This window comes from Chenopodium quinoa, unplaced genomic scaffold, assembly GCF_001683475.1.
Source record: "Chenopodium quinoa cultivar QQ74 unplaced genomic scaffold, ASM168347v1, whole genome shotgun sequence".
Classification (NCBI taxonomy): domain Eukaryota; kingdom Viridiplantae; phylum Streptophyta; class Magnoliopsida; order Caryophyllales; family Amaranthaceae; genus Chenopodium; species Chenopodium quinoa.
In genome coordinates, this window is record NW_018743021.1 from 1,269,832 (window position 1) to 1,289,456 (window position 19,625).

Consider the following 19,625-nt stretch of genomic DNA (forward strand, 5'->3'; position numbering starts at 1 on the left):
AGAACCAGGAGGCTCCGTCCGCAAGCCAGAAGTGACCCCTCAGCGGCAGTATGCCAGTTTGCTTTTTTTTTTTTTTTTAATTTTTATTCAGCGGCTGTATGCCAAAACTTGCTTTTTCCGGCCTTGGTGCCGAGTATTTGTGTTTTTACCGGCTATGGAGCCGGGTTAATTAACAATTTCTTTCTCCCGGACGGGGTGCTGTTAACATTTGATCCGTTACAACCGTTTGGTTGGATGGACTTTTATGAATTGCACCGACTAGGTCGGTTTTGATCATTTAGCATTTGAATGTTTGTTTTTTTTGCAAATTTTAATTTTTGCCTAACTTATCGAAAGCATGCGGCGATTTCTTGCTTAACTTATCGAAAGCATGCGACGATTTCTTGCCTAACTAATCAGTAGTCCGGCTGTCCTTGCCCCTGGGCGGCTGTGTGATTGGTTTCAATTGGAGCTGGTTGATTGACTTGAAAACGTCTGATGCTGCAAAGAGCATGATATGTTTGTAAGTCAATCAATCACAGTAGTGATTGCCCCAAACCAAGTGCACAGCCGTACACCAACAGGCGTTTCAGTCACTACACAGACGGCTTATGCCCGTCTTGGTAGAGATTTCATAGCCATTGAACTCCTGCCCCAATTGAGGTGAGGTGCAATTTTTAAATAAATAACCTGTGAGAACTTCAGCCGGTTACCGACTGATACCTATGGGCATCCGGTATTTAGGAACTTTTTCGTTCTTCGTAGGTTATTTTAGTCAGATGGCTATGAGTTGACCAATTTGGTCGTTCAATTTTTGCCGTCTACATGGATACGTAGAACCGACAGATAATCTGTTCTCTGCGACGATTGCACCCGGAGGGGTGTCGCCGGACGCCTTTGTCCATGTTGGGACAGGCGATTTTATAAAAATAGCAACCATCCGACCATTTTAGCCTCTGGTCCTTTTTGAGACCGGTTGTGTAGCCACTAAACGTTTTTGTGCTTAGTTTCTTAATCAGTGTTGAATTTACACTAAGTATCGAACTTAGTTTTTTAAACATACGAGTCTGTCTGGGTAATATCCAGACGGACAGACAAATATTTGATCATACTAAGTATCAAACTTAGTTAGATAAATGGAGAATCCGTCTGAGTATTACCCAGGCGGATAGTCAAGCAGTTGAATATACAAAATCAAACTTTAATAAACAAGAGATCCGAGTATTACCCAGGCGGACTAACAAATGAAACCTTCACTAAGTATCAAACTTAGTTAGGTAAATGAGGAATCCGCCTGGATATTACCCGGATGGATAATCAAACGATAATTTTGCAAACAAAGTCTGAATCTTCATTAACTAACACTGTTTACAAAAAGTTTACAATCTTAGAAGTAGTACTTTTTAAGATTGTCTACATTCCAAGTTCTAGGAAGGCGCCTTCCGTCTGGAGTTTCCAGGCGGTAGGTGCCGTCCCTTACTTCTTCATAGATCCGGTAGGGGCCTTCCCAATTTGGGGTTAGCTTTCCCAACTCATTGGCCCTACCGATTGCCTCCATTTTTCGTAACACTAAGTCGTCAACTTTCAAAGGAACTTTCAAAGGACGCTTGTGTACTTTTTTGTTGTAGGCTCTCGTCATTCTCAGACGGTAAATCTCATGACGCAAGGCGGCATTGCCCCTGCATTCTGGGAGTGAATCCAATGCTAGGCGCATTGCTTCCCAGTTTGCCTCTTCATCATACAGCATGACTCTAAGAGTCGGCTCGTAATGTTCGATGGGCAAGACGGCTTCAACACCGTAAACCATGAGAAATGGGGTTTCACCGGTTTCCCCTTTCGCTGTTGTCCGGATGGCCCACAGGACATGGATTAATTCTTCTTCCCATAAGCCACCAGCTCTTTCTATTTTCTTTTTAATGCCGTCTGAGATGAGTTTGTTGAAAGCTTCAACTTGGCCGTTTGCTTGGGGCCGGCCAACAGATGCAAAATAGCTTGAGATCCCCTGATCTCCCAACCAAGTTTTTAGCTGAGGCGTCTCAAACTGAGGACCATTATCAAAAACCATAGACATGGGTACCCCGTACCGGGTGATAATGTTCTTCTAGATGAAGGAAATTACGTCTGAGGTTTTGATGTTTTTAACCGCCTCAGCCTCAACCCACTTGGTGAAGTAATCCAAAGCCACTAAGATATAGCGCTTTCCGCCTGGAGCAGGCGTGTAAGGACCTAGAATGTCCATGCCCCATTTTGCAAACGGGATTGGGCTGTGGATGGTCGTCAGATCAGTAGCCGGACGGTGAATGAGTTTGCCAAATTTTTGGCACTTGTCACATTTCTTCACCAACTCCTTGGCGTCCGCCTCAAGAGTGGGCCAAAAGTAATGTCGTCTGGCTCTGACGGCTAGGGACCTGCCGCCTATGTGAGAGGCGCAGAATCCCGAGTGCAAGTCTTTGATAATTTCTTTCCCCTTTTCTGGGGTGACACACTTCAACAAAGGCTTTATAAACCCCGCCTTGAAGAGTTCTCCATTTTTCAACTCAAATCTTGTAGCTCGCTTTTTCAGGACGGCTGCTTCCTGTGGCGAATCAGGAAGTGTGCCGTCTGAGAGATAGGCCCGGATGCCATCCATCCAGGTAGAGCTTCGGTCCAGAATTCCAACGGGATCCTCATAGATGCTTCTCTTTTCAAGAACTTCCCAGAAGACTGATCGAGGCGTATCATGGCAGGCGGAAGATGCCAGCTTTGACAATGCATCCGCCTGGTTGTTTTCCGACCTAGGCACCTGATTCAGCCGGAATTCCTCAAGAGCCTTGGTCTCTTCTTTGACTGCCTGAAGATATTTAATCATAGCCGGATGAGTAGCCTCGTAGCTTCCCTCATACTGGCTAACAACCAATTGAGAATTAGAGTAGGCGTCAATTTTCATGGCCCCTGCCACCTTACACATGCGAATGCCGGCTAGAAGGGCTTCATATTCCGCCTCATTGTTAGAGGCCTGAAACTTGAAGCGTAGTGCATATTCAAATCTGTCTCCTTCAGGAGACTCATAAATTACACCTGCACCACAGCCGTTCTTTGTAGAGCTTCCGTCTACGTACACTTTCCAAACCTGATCAAGATTATCCGAAGCCACCGGACGAGTCATTTCCACAATGAAGTCGACAAACGCCTGACCTTTCACTGCCTTTCTTGGTTCGTAAGTGATTTCAAGGCTCTGCATTTCAATAGCCCATTTCAACATTCTCCCGGATGAGTCCAAGGTAGACATTGGCCGCTTGAGTGGCTGGTCCGTGTAAATCACCACCGGATGTGCCAAAAAGTAAGGCTTCAATTTTTTGAATGCCATATACAAAGCGAGGCCAAATTTTTCAACCATGGGGTACCGAAGTTCAGCATTTTTAAGAACCTGGCTAATGAAGTAAACCGGGAGCTGCACGCCGTCTCGCTCAGCAAGGAGAACGGCACTGAGGGCATGGTCTGAGACGGCTAAATACATGTACAACGTCTCCCTAGGCAAAGGACTGACCAACCTAGGAAGAGAATGTAAATGCTCTTTCAACCTCTGGAACGCCGCCTCAGCATCATCCCCCCATTCAAATATGGTCTTCTTCCTGATTGCTTGGAAGAAGTAGAGGCATTTGTCACCTGACCGGCTGAGGAACATCTCCAGGGCGGCCAGACAACCGGTGAGTCTCTAAACTTCCTTAACAGAGCGGGGTGACCTCATGTCAATCACCGCCTGTATCTTTTCGGGGTTAGCCTCTATCCCCCTTTGATCAATCAGGAATCCGAGAAACTTCCCAGACTCAACACCAAAGACGCATTTCTTAGGATTTAACATAACCTTATGCTGCCTGAGGGTGGTGAATGTTTCTCGGAGATCAGCAAGGTGATCCGTCTGTAACTTGGATTTGACTATCATGTCATCAATGTACGCCTCCACGTTCCTCCCAATCTGATTAATGAAGGTCGTATTAATCATCCGTTGGAAAGTGGCAGGCGCATTTTTCAAGCCAAACGTCATCACAGTATAACAAAATAACCCCTGATCAGTGACGAAGGTCGTCTTCTCTTGATCTTTTTTCCACAGGGGTATCTGATGGAAGCCGGAGTAGGCATCCATAAAGCTCATCAAGGCGTGACCGGCTGTAGAAACGACCAGACTGTCGATCTTTAGAAGCGGATAACTGTCCTTTGGACACGCCTTGTTGAGTTCTGTGTAACCAACACACATGCGCCAGGTCCCATTCGGTTTCTTCACAAGGACCACATTGGCCACCCAGTCGCGGAAATTACAAGGCCGAATGAACCTGGCGTCTAGCAACTTTTTGACTTCGGCAGATGCCGCCTGACTTCTTTCCTCGCCGTGGTTTCTCTTCTTTTGTCGGATGGGCTTCTTTTTGGGGTCCACGGCGAGTTTGTGGACAGCAAGATCCGGGCTGACGCCTGGCATCTCTTCCACTTCAAAGGCAAAAATGTCTTTGAATTCTTTCAGCAGAAGGTGCAAGCTTGCACCCAAGGTAGCATGAGAAACCGTCCCAACCTTAACAGTGCGTTCTGGACGGCAGTCGTCCAGTACGAGATCAATGCTTTTGCCAGCCGATTGGGGACGGAGCTCATCTGACCATTCACCGGTCAGTGATTGCTATTTTTTCTCTTTTTTCACCTCCACCAGCAGAGGAGCCTTTCTTTTCTTTTCGGCTGCTGATGGGGCAGGAGCTGGGTCGGCATCCTTGACGTTGTCAAGGTCTATTGGTTCCTGACCGCCTGGGGCCACGGTATCTCGGACGGCTGAGAGATAACATTCTTGGGCCGTCTTCTGATCCCCATTCAAGGAACCAACAGAGCCGTCATCCCTCTCATACTTGATGAGCATGAGGGAAGGGATGATTACTGCCTTGGCTACGTTGAGGGTTGGCCTTCCAAGAATGATGTTATAGGCGGTCAACTCCTCAACGACCAAGAATCTGACGACAATATGTCATCCCTGGCCTTTCACTCCCAGCCGGATGGGTAAATCAATTCTCCCGGCTGGGTAGACCATCCCACCCCCAAAACCAACCAAGGGGTGGGTGACCGGATGCATGCTGCTGACGTTGTATTTCAGCTTTTGCAAGCATCGGAAACTGATGATGTCTGATGAGTTGCCGGTGTCTATAAGGATCCGTCCAACCAGCTGATTGGCAACCTTACATTGAATGACCACCGGGTCATCATGCGGGCGGCGAACGCTGCCCCTATCCTTCTCAGTGATCAAGACGTCTGGGAAGGAGGAGCTGGCTTCCGCCTGTTCATCATCATCTTTGTCCATCTTTTGAAGATGGCTCTTGGTGCCCCGGATGGTAGGGCCACCACATGAGAACCCGCCTGCTATAGTGTAGACCGGCTCCTTATCGGTATCCGAGCTACTAGCAGGCTGGGGGGTAGTCTTGGAGGACTGACCCTTGTTTTTCTTTTTTGCCCCGGCTGGGGACTTAGAAATGTAGGACTTCAACAGCCCTTTGTCAGCCAGACGGTCCAACGCACGCTGAAGACTGAAGCAGTCGTTGGTGTCATGGCCAACCTCCTCATGGAACTGACAGAATTTATTCTTGTTCTGTGACTGGACAAAACTCTTCATAGGATTCGGCTTCTCAATGGACAGCCGGTCCTTTACCTCCATGAAGATGGAGTTGCAATCTTTATTAAACTCGTACTTGGGGACGTACGGTTTAAATTCTTTCTTTTTCTTCTGGGACGACTGATTAGAGTCAGTAACCGCCCAGACTTCTTTTCTTTTCTTGCTCTCTTCTTTGTTTTTAGCCGGCTGAGCTTACCGGCTGTCTTTCTGTTTGTCAGACTTCTTGGAGTCCGACTGGCTACCAAGCGAGCAGAGGTCGGTAGCTTGAATGTAGCTTCCGCCTCCCTTAGGGCCGCCTGTAGGGTGAAAGCCCCTTTTCTGACTAGGTCGAACTTAAAGGTCGACCCGTCTCTCAGACCTTTAAAAAAGTCTGTAAAAGCTACCTCATCAGACAGTCCCTAAATCTGAATTCTGATCAGGTTGAACCGCCTGACATATGAGCGCAACCCTTCTCTCTCTCCCTGCTTAACAGTGCTCAAATCAAGGCTTGTTTTCTTAGCAGGGATGTTCATTGAGAAGTTGGAAGCAAACAGGAAAGCAAGCTTCCTAAAGCTGTCTATGGACCCGGCTGGCAGGTTGCCAAACCATTGTTGGGCAATGCCCTTCAATGTAGCCAGGAAGCATCGACACCAAGTGGCATCATCCAACCCCTGCAGATACATGAGGTTGGTGTAAGCCATGAGGTGGTCTTCCCGATTGGTGGTACCATCATAGGTACCAACCAACACATTCTTAACCTTGGCCGGCTGAGCCGCCTCGGTTATCTCCCGAGTGAACGCAGAAGGTTGTTCACCCAGGCGCAGCAGGCGAAGCTGCCAGTCCAATGGCTGGACATTTGGATATGCCGCCTGACCCCCAAAGAAGGCCGGCTGCATGAAGTGAGGAGGATACTGCCCGTAAGCCAGAGTAGGCACGTACGGGACGACTCCAATCATATGAGGGCCAGAATGGACGGTATTACCGCCTGTCTGGCTCTCATGCAAGGAGGGTGCACTCCCTGTAGAGATGTTGTTGAAGCTGTCTGGAAAGTTCGACGTTGAAGCCGACTCAGACAGCGATTGATTTCTCTTCCGGTTGATGATCTCCCGGGCATCGAGAGTTGATTTTTTACTTCTCACCGGTTGATGAGGCCGGCGAGAATTATTGGGGTTCCCCCCAGGAAGGAGAATTTTCGACCAATCGATGGTCCCGGCTGCCTTCTCCTTTGGGTGAGGAGTGGGCTGCCGGTTTCTGACTAACTTCCCCTTCTCTGGAGGAGTCTTCTTCGCCGACTGACCTTTACTTGGGCCAGCCTGGCTTTTGGTGATCAGCTTTGTAATTTCACCCTTAAAACTCGTCATGAACCTCATGAGTTCGTCTCGGGTGACAGGGGCCGATCCAGCTGCCGCTTGGGTTGCCCCTTCCGGCTGCCCAGTAGGTCTGCTCGGACCCGCCTGGGAGGCGCCCTGCTCCAGAGTCTCTCTGGGCCGGATGCGCTTGACTCTGAGAGAGCCGTCCTCGACTGTAGAGGTTTCGACCTGAGGATCCTCCTCCTCCTCATGGTCTGTAAAGACTTCTGGGTCTTCGCCCAGACGGTTAGGGGGTGGTACAGACTCTTGAACCATCTTCGAGGTACTCTCCCCACAGACGGCGCCAAATGTTTTGGGTGTTTTTGTCCCTCGGGAGAGTTACAACATGAAGACTGATCCGGGGTGAGCTGTACCTGCAAAACAAACGGAGACACCAGTTGGGTGGTGCTCCGCCTCCGACGCACAAGTTAGAAACTTGAAAGGAGAAAAAGGTGCGGAAATTTAGGTGGGGATCTGCTTGGATTCCAAGCTCAGGATGTCTCTATCAAAAAGTAAAATGTGTAACAAATGGTAAAATGTGTCCTCAAAATGAGGGACATCTCCCTATTTATAGGTTCTTTGGGAATTGTGCCCCTGATTAGGTTACTGAACCCTAATCATTGGTGGGCTGCGCCGTTAGGCGACATTCTCGAGATTTGGGCCTGAAGGCCGCCTTTTCCCTTGATTTCGGGAATGACACGTGTCGAGCAGGGATTGGTCCATTTTAGACCAATCTGGGGCTGACACGCGTCACCTTCTGATTGGACCACGTGACAGGGTAAAATTACCCTAAACAGGAATGACATGTACTCTACCTTTGAAGTTTGAATTATGGGTTAGCTATACACTCTCTTATAGGTTAAATTTTAAACCCTAGGTCAACCAACCATCATTGGGGTTTGTATATGACTAATATTGAATTTAAACAATAATGTAAGCTAACAAATAATGACATACTCGTATACTTGAACATTATAAATATTCTTTCAAAAATTCATACCTAGAATTTTACTCATCAATTTTAATAAATACTCTGTACATAAACATATAGAGCAAATCTTCGCTAATCACGATATGCTTGAATTGTTTTTATGCACCTTTCTCTCAAGGGGAAGTCTCATTCGTTTGATGAGCACATAACAACAAAGATATAAATACATTCTTGTATTACATTTTTATTAGTGACTTGAAATCTTGACCTTCGAGGAGAAAGAGGAGAGATATAGTACTAGATTATATTCTTAATTCTTATTATTCTATGTACTAGTAATTAGTAAGTTATATGGTCCGAGACAAAATATGCAAATTGCATATGCCTTAGGCCTTTAGCTTATTAGTAAAGAATCCCACTTTTTTTAAAAAAAATAAAAAATAAAAAGCTCCTCACCAATAAAAATTAGTCCTATTTATTATTGTAAGTGATCGTACTACTCTAAGCACCGAAATAAAAAGAAATAAAAGGTACAAGTAGTTGTACTCTGAAAATCATCAACCGATTTCATCATCAAATCAAATATTAAAATATTGCAATTTGCATATTTTGTCTCGGACCATATAACTTTCATGTCATATAGGTTTGCTTTGATATTACTATTTCTAGTTAGTGGTGGGCTGGTGTCTAATTTAGGTGGTTTTATTTTATTTTCATTTTTTTTTTTCAAATTCATTTTGATATTTGTTTGTAAAGACTAAAGAGAATAAACTTATTAATATTCCGTCAATATTTCTTATCTAAAATGTTTTCATATACTACGTATATTTTTCTCAACATATATGTAAATGTCTAAGACAATACAACTATACAAGTACATCTTACTAGCAAATTGTTACTCTCTCCCGAGGTTCCTTTCTATCTTATTCATGCATTTTATAAGCATAATTGTATTGTGCTCTCTAGATGTGTAGATTAATCTCCTCTAACTTTAAGACTATAAATTTAAATTATTCTATTCTAACTCGGAAAAAAAAAGGAATAATGTAAACTAATAATCCCACCTTTAGTCGGTCTTCCACAAACAATCCCACCTTTTGAAATTCCAGAAATAATCCCACCTTTGATAGGGATCTTCCACTAACAATCCCTTTGACCTACAACCTGTTAAACAGGTTAAAAAAAAATTCCCTTTATTTATAAAACTTAATCTCTTCTACGACCACCAGCCACCACCGTGGTCACCCCAACCCTCACCCTTTACCGCCACCTCCATCCATTAGGCCACTACGAAACCCCCAACCACGCCGAAATACCATCACCACCCCCAAAACCCGAGCCTCACTCAAATTACACCACCCACAACCTCGAAAACACCACTGACTGCCCCCGAAAACACCATCCACAGCCCCAAAAACACCATCAAAAGCCCCCGAAAACACCACCCACAGCCCCGAAAACACCACCCACAGCCCCGAAAACACCATCCACAGCCCCGAAAACACCCACAACCCCGAAAACACCACTGACAGCTCCAAAATAAACACCATCCACAGCCCCCAAAACCACTAACACCCCCGAAAACACCGCCCACAGCCCCAAAAACACCAATGATAACCCCGAAAACACCACCCACAGCCCCAAATAACTCCTCTTGGCCCTAAAAACTCAACCCTTAGCCTGAAAAACTCCATAAAAACCACCCCATGAAACCCACCTATACAAAACCCACCACCCCCACAAAACCCACGCCTACAGCCCCACAAAACCCAAGTACCACCCTGACGAAATCCCACCCCCACGAAAAATCTCAAAACTCCGTGTGTTCGAATTACATCATCGTTGAACTCCGGGATTGTGCGAAATTGATGGTTGTGGAAGGGGTGTGCGACTGGTGGTGTTTTCAGGGTGGTGGTTGCCGGAGAATGCAAGGGCGGGGATGGGGAGAGGAGTGCAGTGGCAGGCTGGGCTAGTGGCGGGGCTGGGGGTTTTCTTCTTTATTTTTTTTTAATTAGATTTGTTTTTTTTTTAATTATTAAAAATCGGACTAAACCTATTAAAAACCTACATGGGTCTTTTAACTTAAGAAAATCGGTTACCAGATCAATCCAACCGGTCAGGGATTGTTAATGGAAGATAGGGGCAAAAGGTGGGATTATTTCTGAAATTTCAAAAGGTGGGATTGTTTGTGGAAGACCGACTAAAGGTGGGATTATTAGTTTACATTTTTCCAAAAAAAAAAAGCCATATACCAGTTAGTAAAGCAACTTAATATAGTATATAAATAATGAATACTATAGAGTAGTATGTACTAATATATTTTTCCCATTAAACAAATTTTAAGTAAGTAGGAAAAAAGTACTTCCTGTATAATTGTGATGTTGAGACAAAAAGAATATACAGCCAATTTTATATCTCAATTCAACATATCTTTAATTTCTATCTATGTATATGTCACTTTCTCGTCATAAAATACTACGGAGTATTAAATTTAATTAAACTTCTCCAATCCACTTTTTTCAAGATAGGCATTATACGTGATTAAGATAATATGATAATCATATTATATACGAAGTAACATTTATAATATATTAACCATAACTTTTACATAAATGCGACAAAAGTCAATTATATTTATATATATAACCAAAAAGAATATATATATTCTTCCTCCTTAATAATGGAGCAACCTAAGCTAATTAAAAATGGGACAGCCGGACAAGGATACGTGGCTTCATAACATACATATACATATATAATAATCCTAATTAAAGTACTCTATTATATAGTATAAGATGATCTTAAACAATACTTTATTCCTCATTTAGCAATATAATCTAATAGTGCACGCATAGTTTATTGTTTAGATTCGTATCTTAACCTAAATATATATTGGTCATATACCATTAAAAAAATTCAATTAAAAGAAAAAACCTTAACTTATTTCCTTTGTTTATTTTTTTTAGTATGCCCACTCAGTTCACCTAAGCTCCGACTACATTCGGATCCGACTCGGGTAGCACGCCTAACTTATGGTGGGTGAGTTTCCTAACCAGGGGCGGAGCCAAGGGGGGGCTGGTGGGGGCCTTGGCCTCCCCATTGTCTCAAGATATTAATTAAATTTTCCCTTCATTGTCATTAATTTTGGTGTAGAGGAGTTGGTTTTTTTCATGTGATAGTGTGCAAGTTGTCAAGGGATCAAATCTTATAGCTAACAAATTTTTTTATTTTTTTTTCAAGTAAATGTAATACGTAGGTATAATATTGCCCCCCTCACTTAGAAATTCCGGCTCTGCCACTGCTCCCAACAAAATTTTCATCATACGGTGAGACTTGAATCCATGACCTCCCTTAAGCGACATCAAGTCGCTTGCCTTTTGAGCTAACTCTAGTTGGTTATTTTCTTTGTTTATTTTTCCTCTACTTCATAAATAAGGCGTGTTGCACTATACTATATATGTTGATCTTTAACTATTCGCAGGATCTTATTTATTTATCTATCTAGTGTGTTTTATATTATACGCATGAAAAATTAAAGTCACGATAGATTATGTGACTGATGTGATCAGAGTTATGTGTTAAAGAAGCTTAAATATGTAAATGATGCACGGATTATAGCCTTAGCTATAGGCATATAGCATTATAGCTTATTGTTTGAAAGCAACAGATACTAGCTTGAATATGCAATATGCCTAGCTAGCTAATAAAGAGATAGTATTATTGAATTAAGCTCCACCATCTCAACAAAACACTAGCAGCCAAAAGTATGATTATGAGCTCATTGCTTAATAAGCAACACAAAAACATAACATAATAATATATGGTCTTACATACAATTATGTTAATGGGACCCAACACAGTTAATCAATTACACTGACTGTACTATATTTATACATAGAGGAGTGGGAGATCATATTATGTTATTGAGCATAATCATGATTATTATTTATTTACGTCATATAATATATTTTCATGTATGATGTATCAACCAACGGCGTCCATCAAATTTGTGATTGATTACTAACCTAATTTGCAAATGAACTGACCAATCAAATTGCTAGGATTTGGAAGAACTTGAAGGACAGTTCTAATAAGTTCTCCAAAAAGAGCTTTACTTTCACTTTTGCCTTTTTTTTTGTTAAGTAGGTTTGATGAGCCGCAATAACATTTCCATCTTGGAAGGAAATTTGACTATCTTCATTAGGGCTCAAATGATTTATTGGTTAGGTATTTCTTTTGATAAAGAGAATAAGATTTTAAAAAGTTTGGACCTTTCAAATTTTGTTATCCAAGATTGCCACTAATTTTACATTTTAGTATGATTTTCGTTCTTTGAAGTAAGGTAATCAGCATTTAGCCTATAATACGTGTATATATCATAAGCTTTGTTCTCCTCACTTTATTCTTTTTCATGCTTATCTATTCTTGTTCAAAATCTTACGAAGTATGTAGTAGTGTAGACAATTTCAAACCAAAGTCAAATAATACATATGTTAGAGGACCAACTCAACCAGAAGTTTAAGCTGATGGTTGAGGCCCAAGAAGATGTTTTATACTCTATCATGTCCCTTCACATGAAAGTCCTTTGGGCTTGAAATATGGATGCAACATGGGCTTCCCGCATACCCTACGCAAAATATTCCACTTTGAAAGGAAGGGTGGATGAGATTCGAACACGTGACCCAATCATCAGCTTAAGCTTTTGATTGAGTTGATCCTCTAACAACATACATAAGTAATGATTGATTGAATAGGAAATTTTTTTAAAAAATGATTAGACTAGACCAAACTAATATATATATCATACATGTAAAAATCCAATCATCCCAAATCAGGTTTTATAAACTTAATTTGGATAAAAACACCTTGAGCTTAAATAGAGAAATTTGTTTTAATTTGTTTTGTCCCTGAAAACTGAGAGGTGACATCTTTGTTTCAATGCAACTTCTCTAACTTCTAGTATAGCAAGAGTAAAAATGAAATTTTACATTGTATGCACGACTCATGAGCTCACATAGATCATAGATGTAAGACAATTACTCCTCATTTACATGTTGATTATTTATTTGATTATTCAAATATCTAATTTTCATAAATGCATTATTAAATATATACATAGTTTGCAATAGCTAGGTTGGCCAAATTAAGAATATACTTCGTGGTTTATAGAGGTTTAATTAATTAGATGAAACATTTTTTTTAAAACAAAAAAGAAGCTAGCTTTGGTCTTCATTAAAACAAATAAATACGAAGTAAATAAAAGCTTTGGTCTTCACCACCTTCCGCATGAAGATGAACATTGGCAACTAATTATTGATTAATTGTTAGTTGTTAATTATAATTTTGGTGGTTATTAACAACATTTATTTTTTAAAGGTGCGTGGTTTTTTTACAAAAACAAAGATTTAAAAGGTGGAATCTAACATAATTTCCTTATTATTATTTTTTTTTTTATAATTTACCTATATTTACATGTCTTTGTAAGAATAAAGGAATACACAAAAGAAAGTGTCGTATAAGCAATTCCTTAAACATTCTTTTATAAATATAAAGGGTAACACATCTTTAATCATAATTTACGACTCAACGACGAGATAACTCAAATAATATCCATCTTTGAAAAGGAGAGAATGGCTAATTAATTTAAAGACAGGGTGTTTCACTATGAGAAAAGTACAAGTTCAACATTTTAGCATAGGGTTATATTTATTAGGCAAAAAAGGCTAGAGTTGTAAATAGAGCGTAAAATCTATTATGTGCCAATACGTAACAAAAGAATAGATTATCACAATTTGATTGGTATTTACTATTAGCATGAAAGCTTGCCAACTAAATTATCATTTGAATAGAAAGGGGTTAACACATGCATTACTCCATGATTGTCAATGGAATTGAAATTGATTTATTAGCCTTTTTTTTTATTTTTTTTTATTTAAGGATGTCCACCCGATTTATTGGAGCTTAGCTGCGACTACATCTGGATCCGACCCGGATGATCTGATCACACACCTGACTTATGGTGGGTGAGTCTCCCAGCAAGAGTTTGGGTATACATTGAGGTTTGAACCTGAGACTTCTCATAAGCGACATCAAGTTGCTTGCCACTTGAGCTAGCCAACTCTTGTTTAAAATTTTAACCTAGTTCACTAAGGCTTATTATTTAACCTAATTCACTAGGGCTTATTAATTTATTTTTTTTGGTATATGATACAATTATTGATCACAATTACTCTCTCCATCCATTAAGAAGTCCGCGTACGTCTTACAAAATTTCCATCTTTATTCCATTTTTTCACAACGTTGTGGACCTAATTTCTTATTATACTCTATTGATCTTTTGCCTATAGAGATAATATACTCCATACTACACACTTATTAGGCCTTGTTTTGCAGTTTTGTTCTCATTATTTTCACTTATTTGAATAATTTAGATATAATAAGTTCAAAATGTTTGAATAAATTTTTTGAACAGTAAACAAAAAATTACCTAGTTTAGTTTAAAAATCAAATAAATTATACTTCCATTAATTTAGGATAATTTCTATCAAAAAAAAAATAAAAATGGTGAAGAGGATAATTTCTAATAAACTAAGTAAGTTAAATTAGTAGAATCCGATAAATTGAACATACCCTTACATCAAAGAACAAATTGAGTAAGATTTTAATCACATAGTGGACATAGTTAATTAGTTATATTTCTCAATTAACTTGGTTTAGGTCTTAAACCATAGCTTAATGGAATACGTAGCTCAAATTTTAGTAATTTCACAATCATTCAAAATTAGGATCTTCTACACTATGCCTTTGTTTACCCTTTAATCCTAACGAATTAGGTTTGTGTTGGTTGGACTTTTTTTTAGCTCTTATCCATATATGAGCATAATAATAAATTATGTCAACCTTTTTGTTTGGACTATTACTCCAAATAGTAACACTCTTTCCTTGACCTTATGGCTTATCCATGGCATATGAAGTCTTTCATCGGATTTTTTATTCTTCATATACCTCAATTATATATTTCATTTTTCACCTTCTTGTTGACTAATTTGCCGACATTAAAATATATTTCACATTTTGTCCCTAACTCAAAGGAAAAAAAAGAGAGTTAAAAAAACCCTATATTGAACTATTGAAGGTTTTTTCAACTATATTTTCCCCAAAAGCTAGAATATGCTTATAATTAAGTTGATAAACCATTAGAGAGGTCAACTGGCATCTTCAGTGATTCATGTTAGCGTGATTCTAAATCAAACATAAAAAAAAAAAAAAAAAAAAAAAAAAAACCAATAAGTTGAAAGGTTTATATAAAAGCTTTGAGCATATACTCTAATTTTCAATTATAATTAAGATAAAAACCGTATATCGAATCCGAGAATAATTGTTACATTCAAAACAATCTATTTTTAATTATAACTTTATTTATAAGTAGAAACTCATACTCCCTTGTCAAGTTGATGTCATTCTAAATTGTAATTCCACTTCTCCGTAAAGTTTTCCTCTCTTTTCTTTTATACTACATATTCTATTTTAATCCAAGTTGGCTACTCTTAAGGAGATTAAATTTCTTATTGTAATCTATTACTTTCCTCTCAAGAAAAATAAATATATAAATAAATAACTACAAGACTCCGTCATGATATTATTTTCACATTAAACTTGAAAATAATTTGCCATTAAAAAATCAAGGAATCATTCACATGATTGAAAACCATAAATAAAAGGCAATTCATATGAAAATAATTAAGTGGACAAATTATTCAATTATATGTATTTTTTTAATTTTTTTTTAAAGATGTAGGAATTGGTCGAATTGATTCCATACGTCTTTAACCGCGACTTAAATAAACTATCAATTAAGTCAACTCTCTACATTTGCATGACCTAAACTAGCTGATAAAAATTAAAATGAATAATTGACATAAAAAAATCCTAATTATACTCATCTTAATTTATTTTTAATAATTATTAGAATATATCGTCTTTGAATTAATCTTCTTAAATTAGTCTGAAAGTTACAAAGCAATGTTCAAAACAATAATATGTAGTCCATATATTATATTGCTTTAGGAAGATACTCATATTGATTTTTGCTATATAATAAATAAAAGGCGTAGTACATATAAAACTTCGTAAATGTTAAGCTAATAATGCAATTTTCCCTCAAAAAAAAAAAAAGCTAATAATGCAAGGGAAATTTACTTTAATGTTAATATTCGAAGTACTACAAAAATTATGAAAGCATAATCAATAAACCTAATCAGTAATTACACCTTAATATAACTTAATTTCAAAAGTTATGAAATCCTTAATTAATATCCATATTTTCTCTTTCAACAATAAAAATGGGCCTACAGCAATAAAATGAATGAAAAACACAATATTATCATGCTAGTGTAAGTAACTAAGTAATATAAAGTGTACAAAATACAAAATTGGTAAAAGGAAGATTTCTTTTCATTTTCCTTAAATAAAAACTCCATCAACATCAACCATCTCAACGTGCTTAAACTTCAACTACAGCACTGTATTTAACTTCATTTTTCTTTTCATGGGGTAAAGATTTTCCAACAATAAAGAAAAATTGAAATTAAAATTTACCCAAAAGAGTAAATAATAAAAAAAAAATATTGAAAAATGTAATTTTACGTCTCAGATTCAGATTCCCTCCACTTTTTTTTTTTCATTCAATTTCAAAAAAAAAAAAAAAAAGACCCCACAATCACAATCACCTGTTTTCGACGGCTGCAGCGTCGCCGGAGTAGACCGCGGCGGCGACGGAAGCGAGCTTCTGAAGATTAAGCTTAACAACAGTATCAGCAAAAAGGCGCGTGTCTTCTTCAGTATTACCTTCAGGAACATCAACTAAGTAACTCTCCAAAACAATAGTGACGTCATCCTCGCCGGAATCTGGGTTGTTAACAGGGTGAAGTGACGTAACAGAGCGGTAGTTACGGAGGCGGTGTTCACCACCGATGATAGTAAAGCCAGTAACAAAGCGGGAATCATCAAGGATATCGAGGCGTTCGGTGCTGGTAGCAGCAGGGAGGCCAGAAATGACGTTAACATCGCGCGTGGATCCAACGGAGAGAGTGAAGTTGTCGCGAACAGAGCAGCTTTTGATGAAGTGTTTGTAGGTCTGGGGTTTATCGAAGCGGCGGACGATGGACCAGACGACGGCGCGTGGGGCGTGGATTTTTTGAGCGAGTAGGGAGGAACATTGGCGGGATTTGTTGAGGCGGTAGGTGTGGAACTCGGTGATGGAGGGGATGAGGGAGGTGAATTCTTGGTGGGATAAGCCGGGAGGAGGGGAGAGATGGTGGGTGGTGGTGTCGGGCTGGTCGTGGGAGGAGGATTGTTGAGGAGGATCTTCTATTGAAGAGGTTTCCGCCATTTGTTGGAATTTGAGGAGGAGAGAGAGGATGGAGATGAGAGGGAAAGAGTGGGTGTGTCGTGTGTGGGGGGTAGTGGGGGCTGATAAGGATTTGTTGGGTTTATTTCTGGGGGGTGTGTTTATAATGTTTCGCTTTTCATTTGGGTTAATTTGGATTTTTTTTTTTTTTTTTTCGTTGGACAATTTGTTTATTTGATTCGAATGTATGAACCACTTGGGTTGTTAGGGATGACAGCGGATCTGGATTCGTAGATTTCGATCTGTTTTTATGAGTATGTCCTGAACTCCTAATGGATTCACATCGAATTTAGATTTTTTTTTTAGAAAAAATTGATATGGACACGGGTATAATCATAATTTCGATGTTCAGACTGTTTACTCGTTTTTTTCAATTTTTTTTAAAAATAACGTTTGTGGAATTATGGGTTGATCTTTTCATTTTTATGATACTCGCTCCTTTGATATTCAAATTATAATAAAAAATTAAAACATTGACTATGCAAAATATTTTAATCAAGGATTTCAAAAAAAAAAAAGAAAAAAAGAAATTAAGGCCTTCAAATCACATAATATAACAAGAAAGAGGTGAAAGTGATGCAACTATTGTATGCTCAATAGTCAATACTATATACGGAGTAATTCATTCCTCTGTACACGCTACTACGCTAGCTCATGTTACTTCGTAATTCTTATCAAATATTTCACATTTTTACTTAAAGGGGTAGAGGGAGTATAAAATTAGTATTGAAATAAAAGTCGTCCATAAAAAGGGTAGGGTAGTTCACTCATATTTTTGTAAAGCTCTCTAAATTTTACGTCTTAAATAAAACTACTTCATATTGTTAACTCTAACTTATTAAAACCAGTTATTATTTATAAATAACCAAGGAAGCTAATTAGTGATCTTTTTTTTTTTTTTGAAGATTAATTAGTGATCTAGCTTAAAATATATAGATTGGGACTTTGTGAGTGGACACCACACTAGTACACTACACACCAATTAACCTCGGCGTCATTACGTGATTTACGTCATAATATGTTACGTGCTCAAGGAGATTAAAGGGGTGTGATCTGGATTAGGCCTTTGGGACATGTACTTTTGTTAGGATAATTATGGGAGAATACATTTGATATATTTTGATATATATGATATCGATTACTTGTGTGTATTTATATTAGCATTACTTAATAAAACCCATCAAAAATAAATGTCAAAGGTGGTCAATTATTTGGTTAATACTTATCATAAATTACAAGAGTACATCTCAAAATTTCAATACAAACATAATAAGATTGGGTAGTAAATTATTTTTCGGATAACATCCAATGGCGCTTGTCTGCCCCATCAACATGTTCAAGTATGGCAATGACACTAATAAAGCCAAATTACCATGTAAAATCCCATGAACAACAAATTTGGGATCATGTGCGACTTGCAATCTCATACATTAGCTCACATGAGTTTTTTATACTCCAAACTAGGTCATAGGCTCATAGCTTACTTAGGCAACGATCTAATAATTGACAATTCTAATCACAACTTTATCCTTGCACCCGTTTCCGTATAATAACGCAAACTAATATTACACGTAATTATTAGTGACGGCATTAAATGAAATTAGGAAAAGGGTCACTTCCAAAAATAGGTAAGGAAGAAAAATAATTGAAAGAAGACTGTAATAAAAGAATTAGAAAACATAATTGTATGTACAAAATAGTCATGGGTAGTACATTTATATAAGCTGTAAATGAGCTGAATATTGAACCAAAGAATAAAATACCTGCCGTAAGCGGCACATTTTTTTGCTTTTTATGTCAATTGCTTTACTCAGATTTCTCACCCTCTTATTCTTCATCAATTTTCTTATTACTGTATTATTTATTTGATGGGAGGCAGATATAATACATTATCTGTATCTCTGTATTCTATGTCATTTGGTTAACAACAATAGTACAATTGTCTCTGGTATAATTATTATTCGACAGACTTTGGTTCAAAGTTTGTTCAGATTTCTATTGGACCCTATTTTACTGCTTCTTTTCCTAGAGGTTGAGGTTTTTTTTAGGCCTTGTTTGGCAAGTGGTTGTTGGCTGGTTCACTTGGCTTGTTTGACCAGCTGGTATGTTTGGCTGTTTATAATGGCTTTTGAAATTGGTTGTTAAAGTTGGCTGTTTATAAAAGTGTTTGGTAAATTAATTGTTGGTAGTTGGCTGTTTATTAGATAATTTGTGGGCCAACAAGCCAACAAAAAAGCTACTCAAAGCAGCTTTTTCATTTTGGCTTAAAAACCACCTTTTTCACTAGCTAAAAAGCCAATTATCAAACACATTTTTTGACTGTTTGACCTCATAAAAAAGCCAAAAGCCAAAAGTTAA

At 38.8% G+C, this 19,625-nt stretch overlaps 1 protein-coding gene across 1 annotated transcript; it reads right to left on the reverse strand.

The window, feature by feature from the left end:
* Positions 1-16,220: 16,220 nt before the first annotated feature.
* LOC110730187 (abscisic acid receptor PYR1-like) lies at positions 16,221-17,772 on the reverse strand. The gene has a single exon (XM_021909963.1). It carries the CDS (start codon positions 17,247-17,249, stop codon positions 16,584-16,586), a length of 666 nt encoding a protein of 221 aa, XP_021765655.1. The 5' UTR covers positions 17,250-17,772; the 3' UTR covers positions 16,221-16,583.
* Between the last annotated feature and the right edge of the window lie 1,853 nt (positions 17,773-19,625).

What these genes read in the sequence shown, in the direction of transcription:
- LOC110730187 (XM_021909963.1), bottom strand. Translation starts at nt 17,249, where the DNA reads ATGGCGGAAACCTCTTCAATAGAAGATCCTCCTCAACAATCCTCCTCC.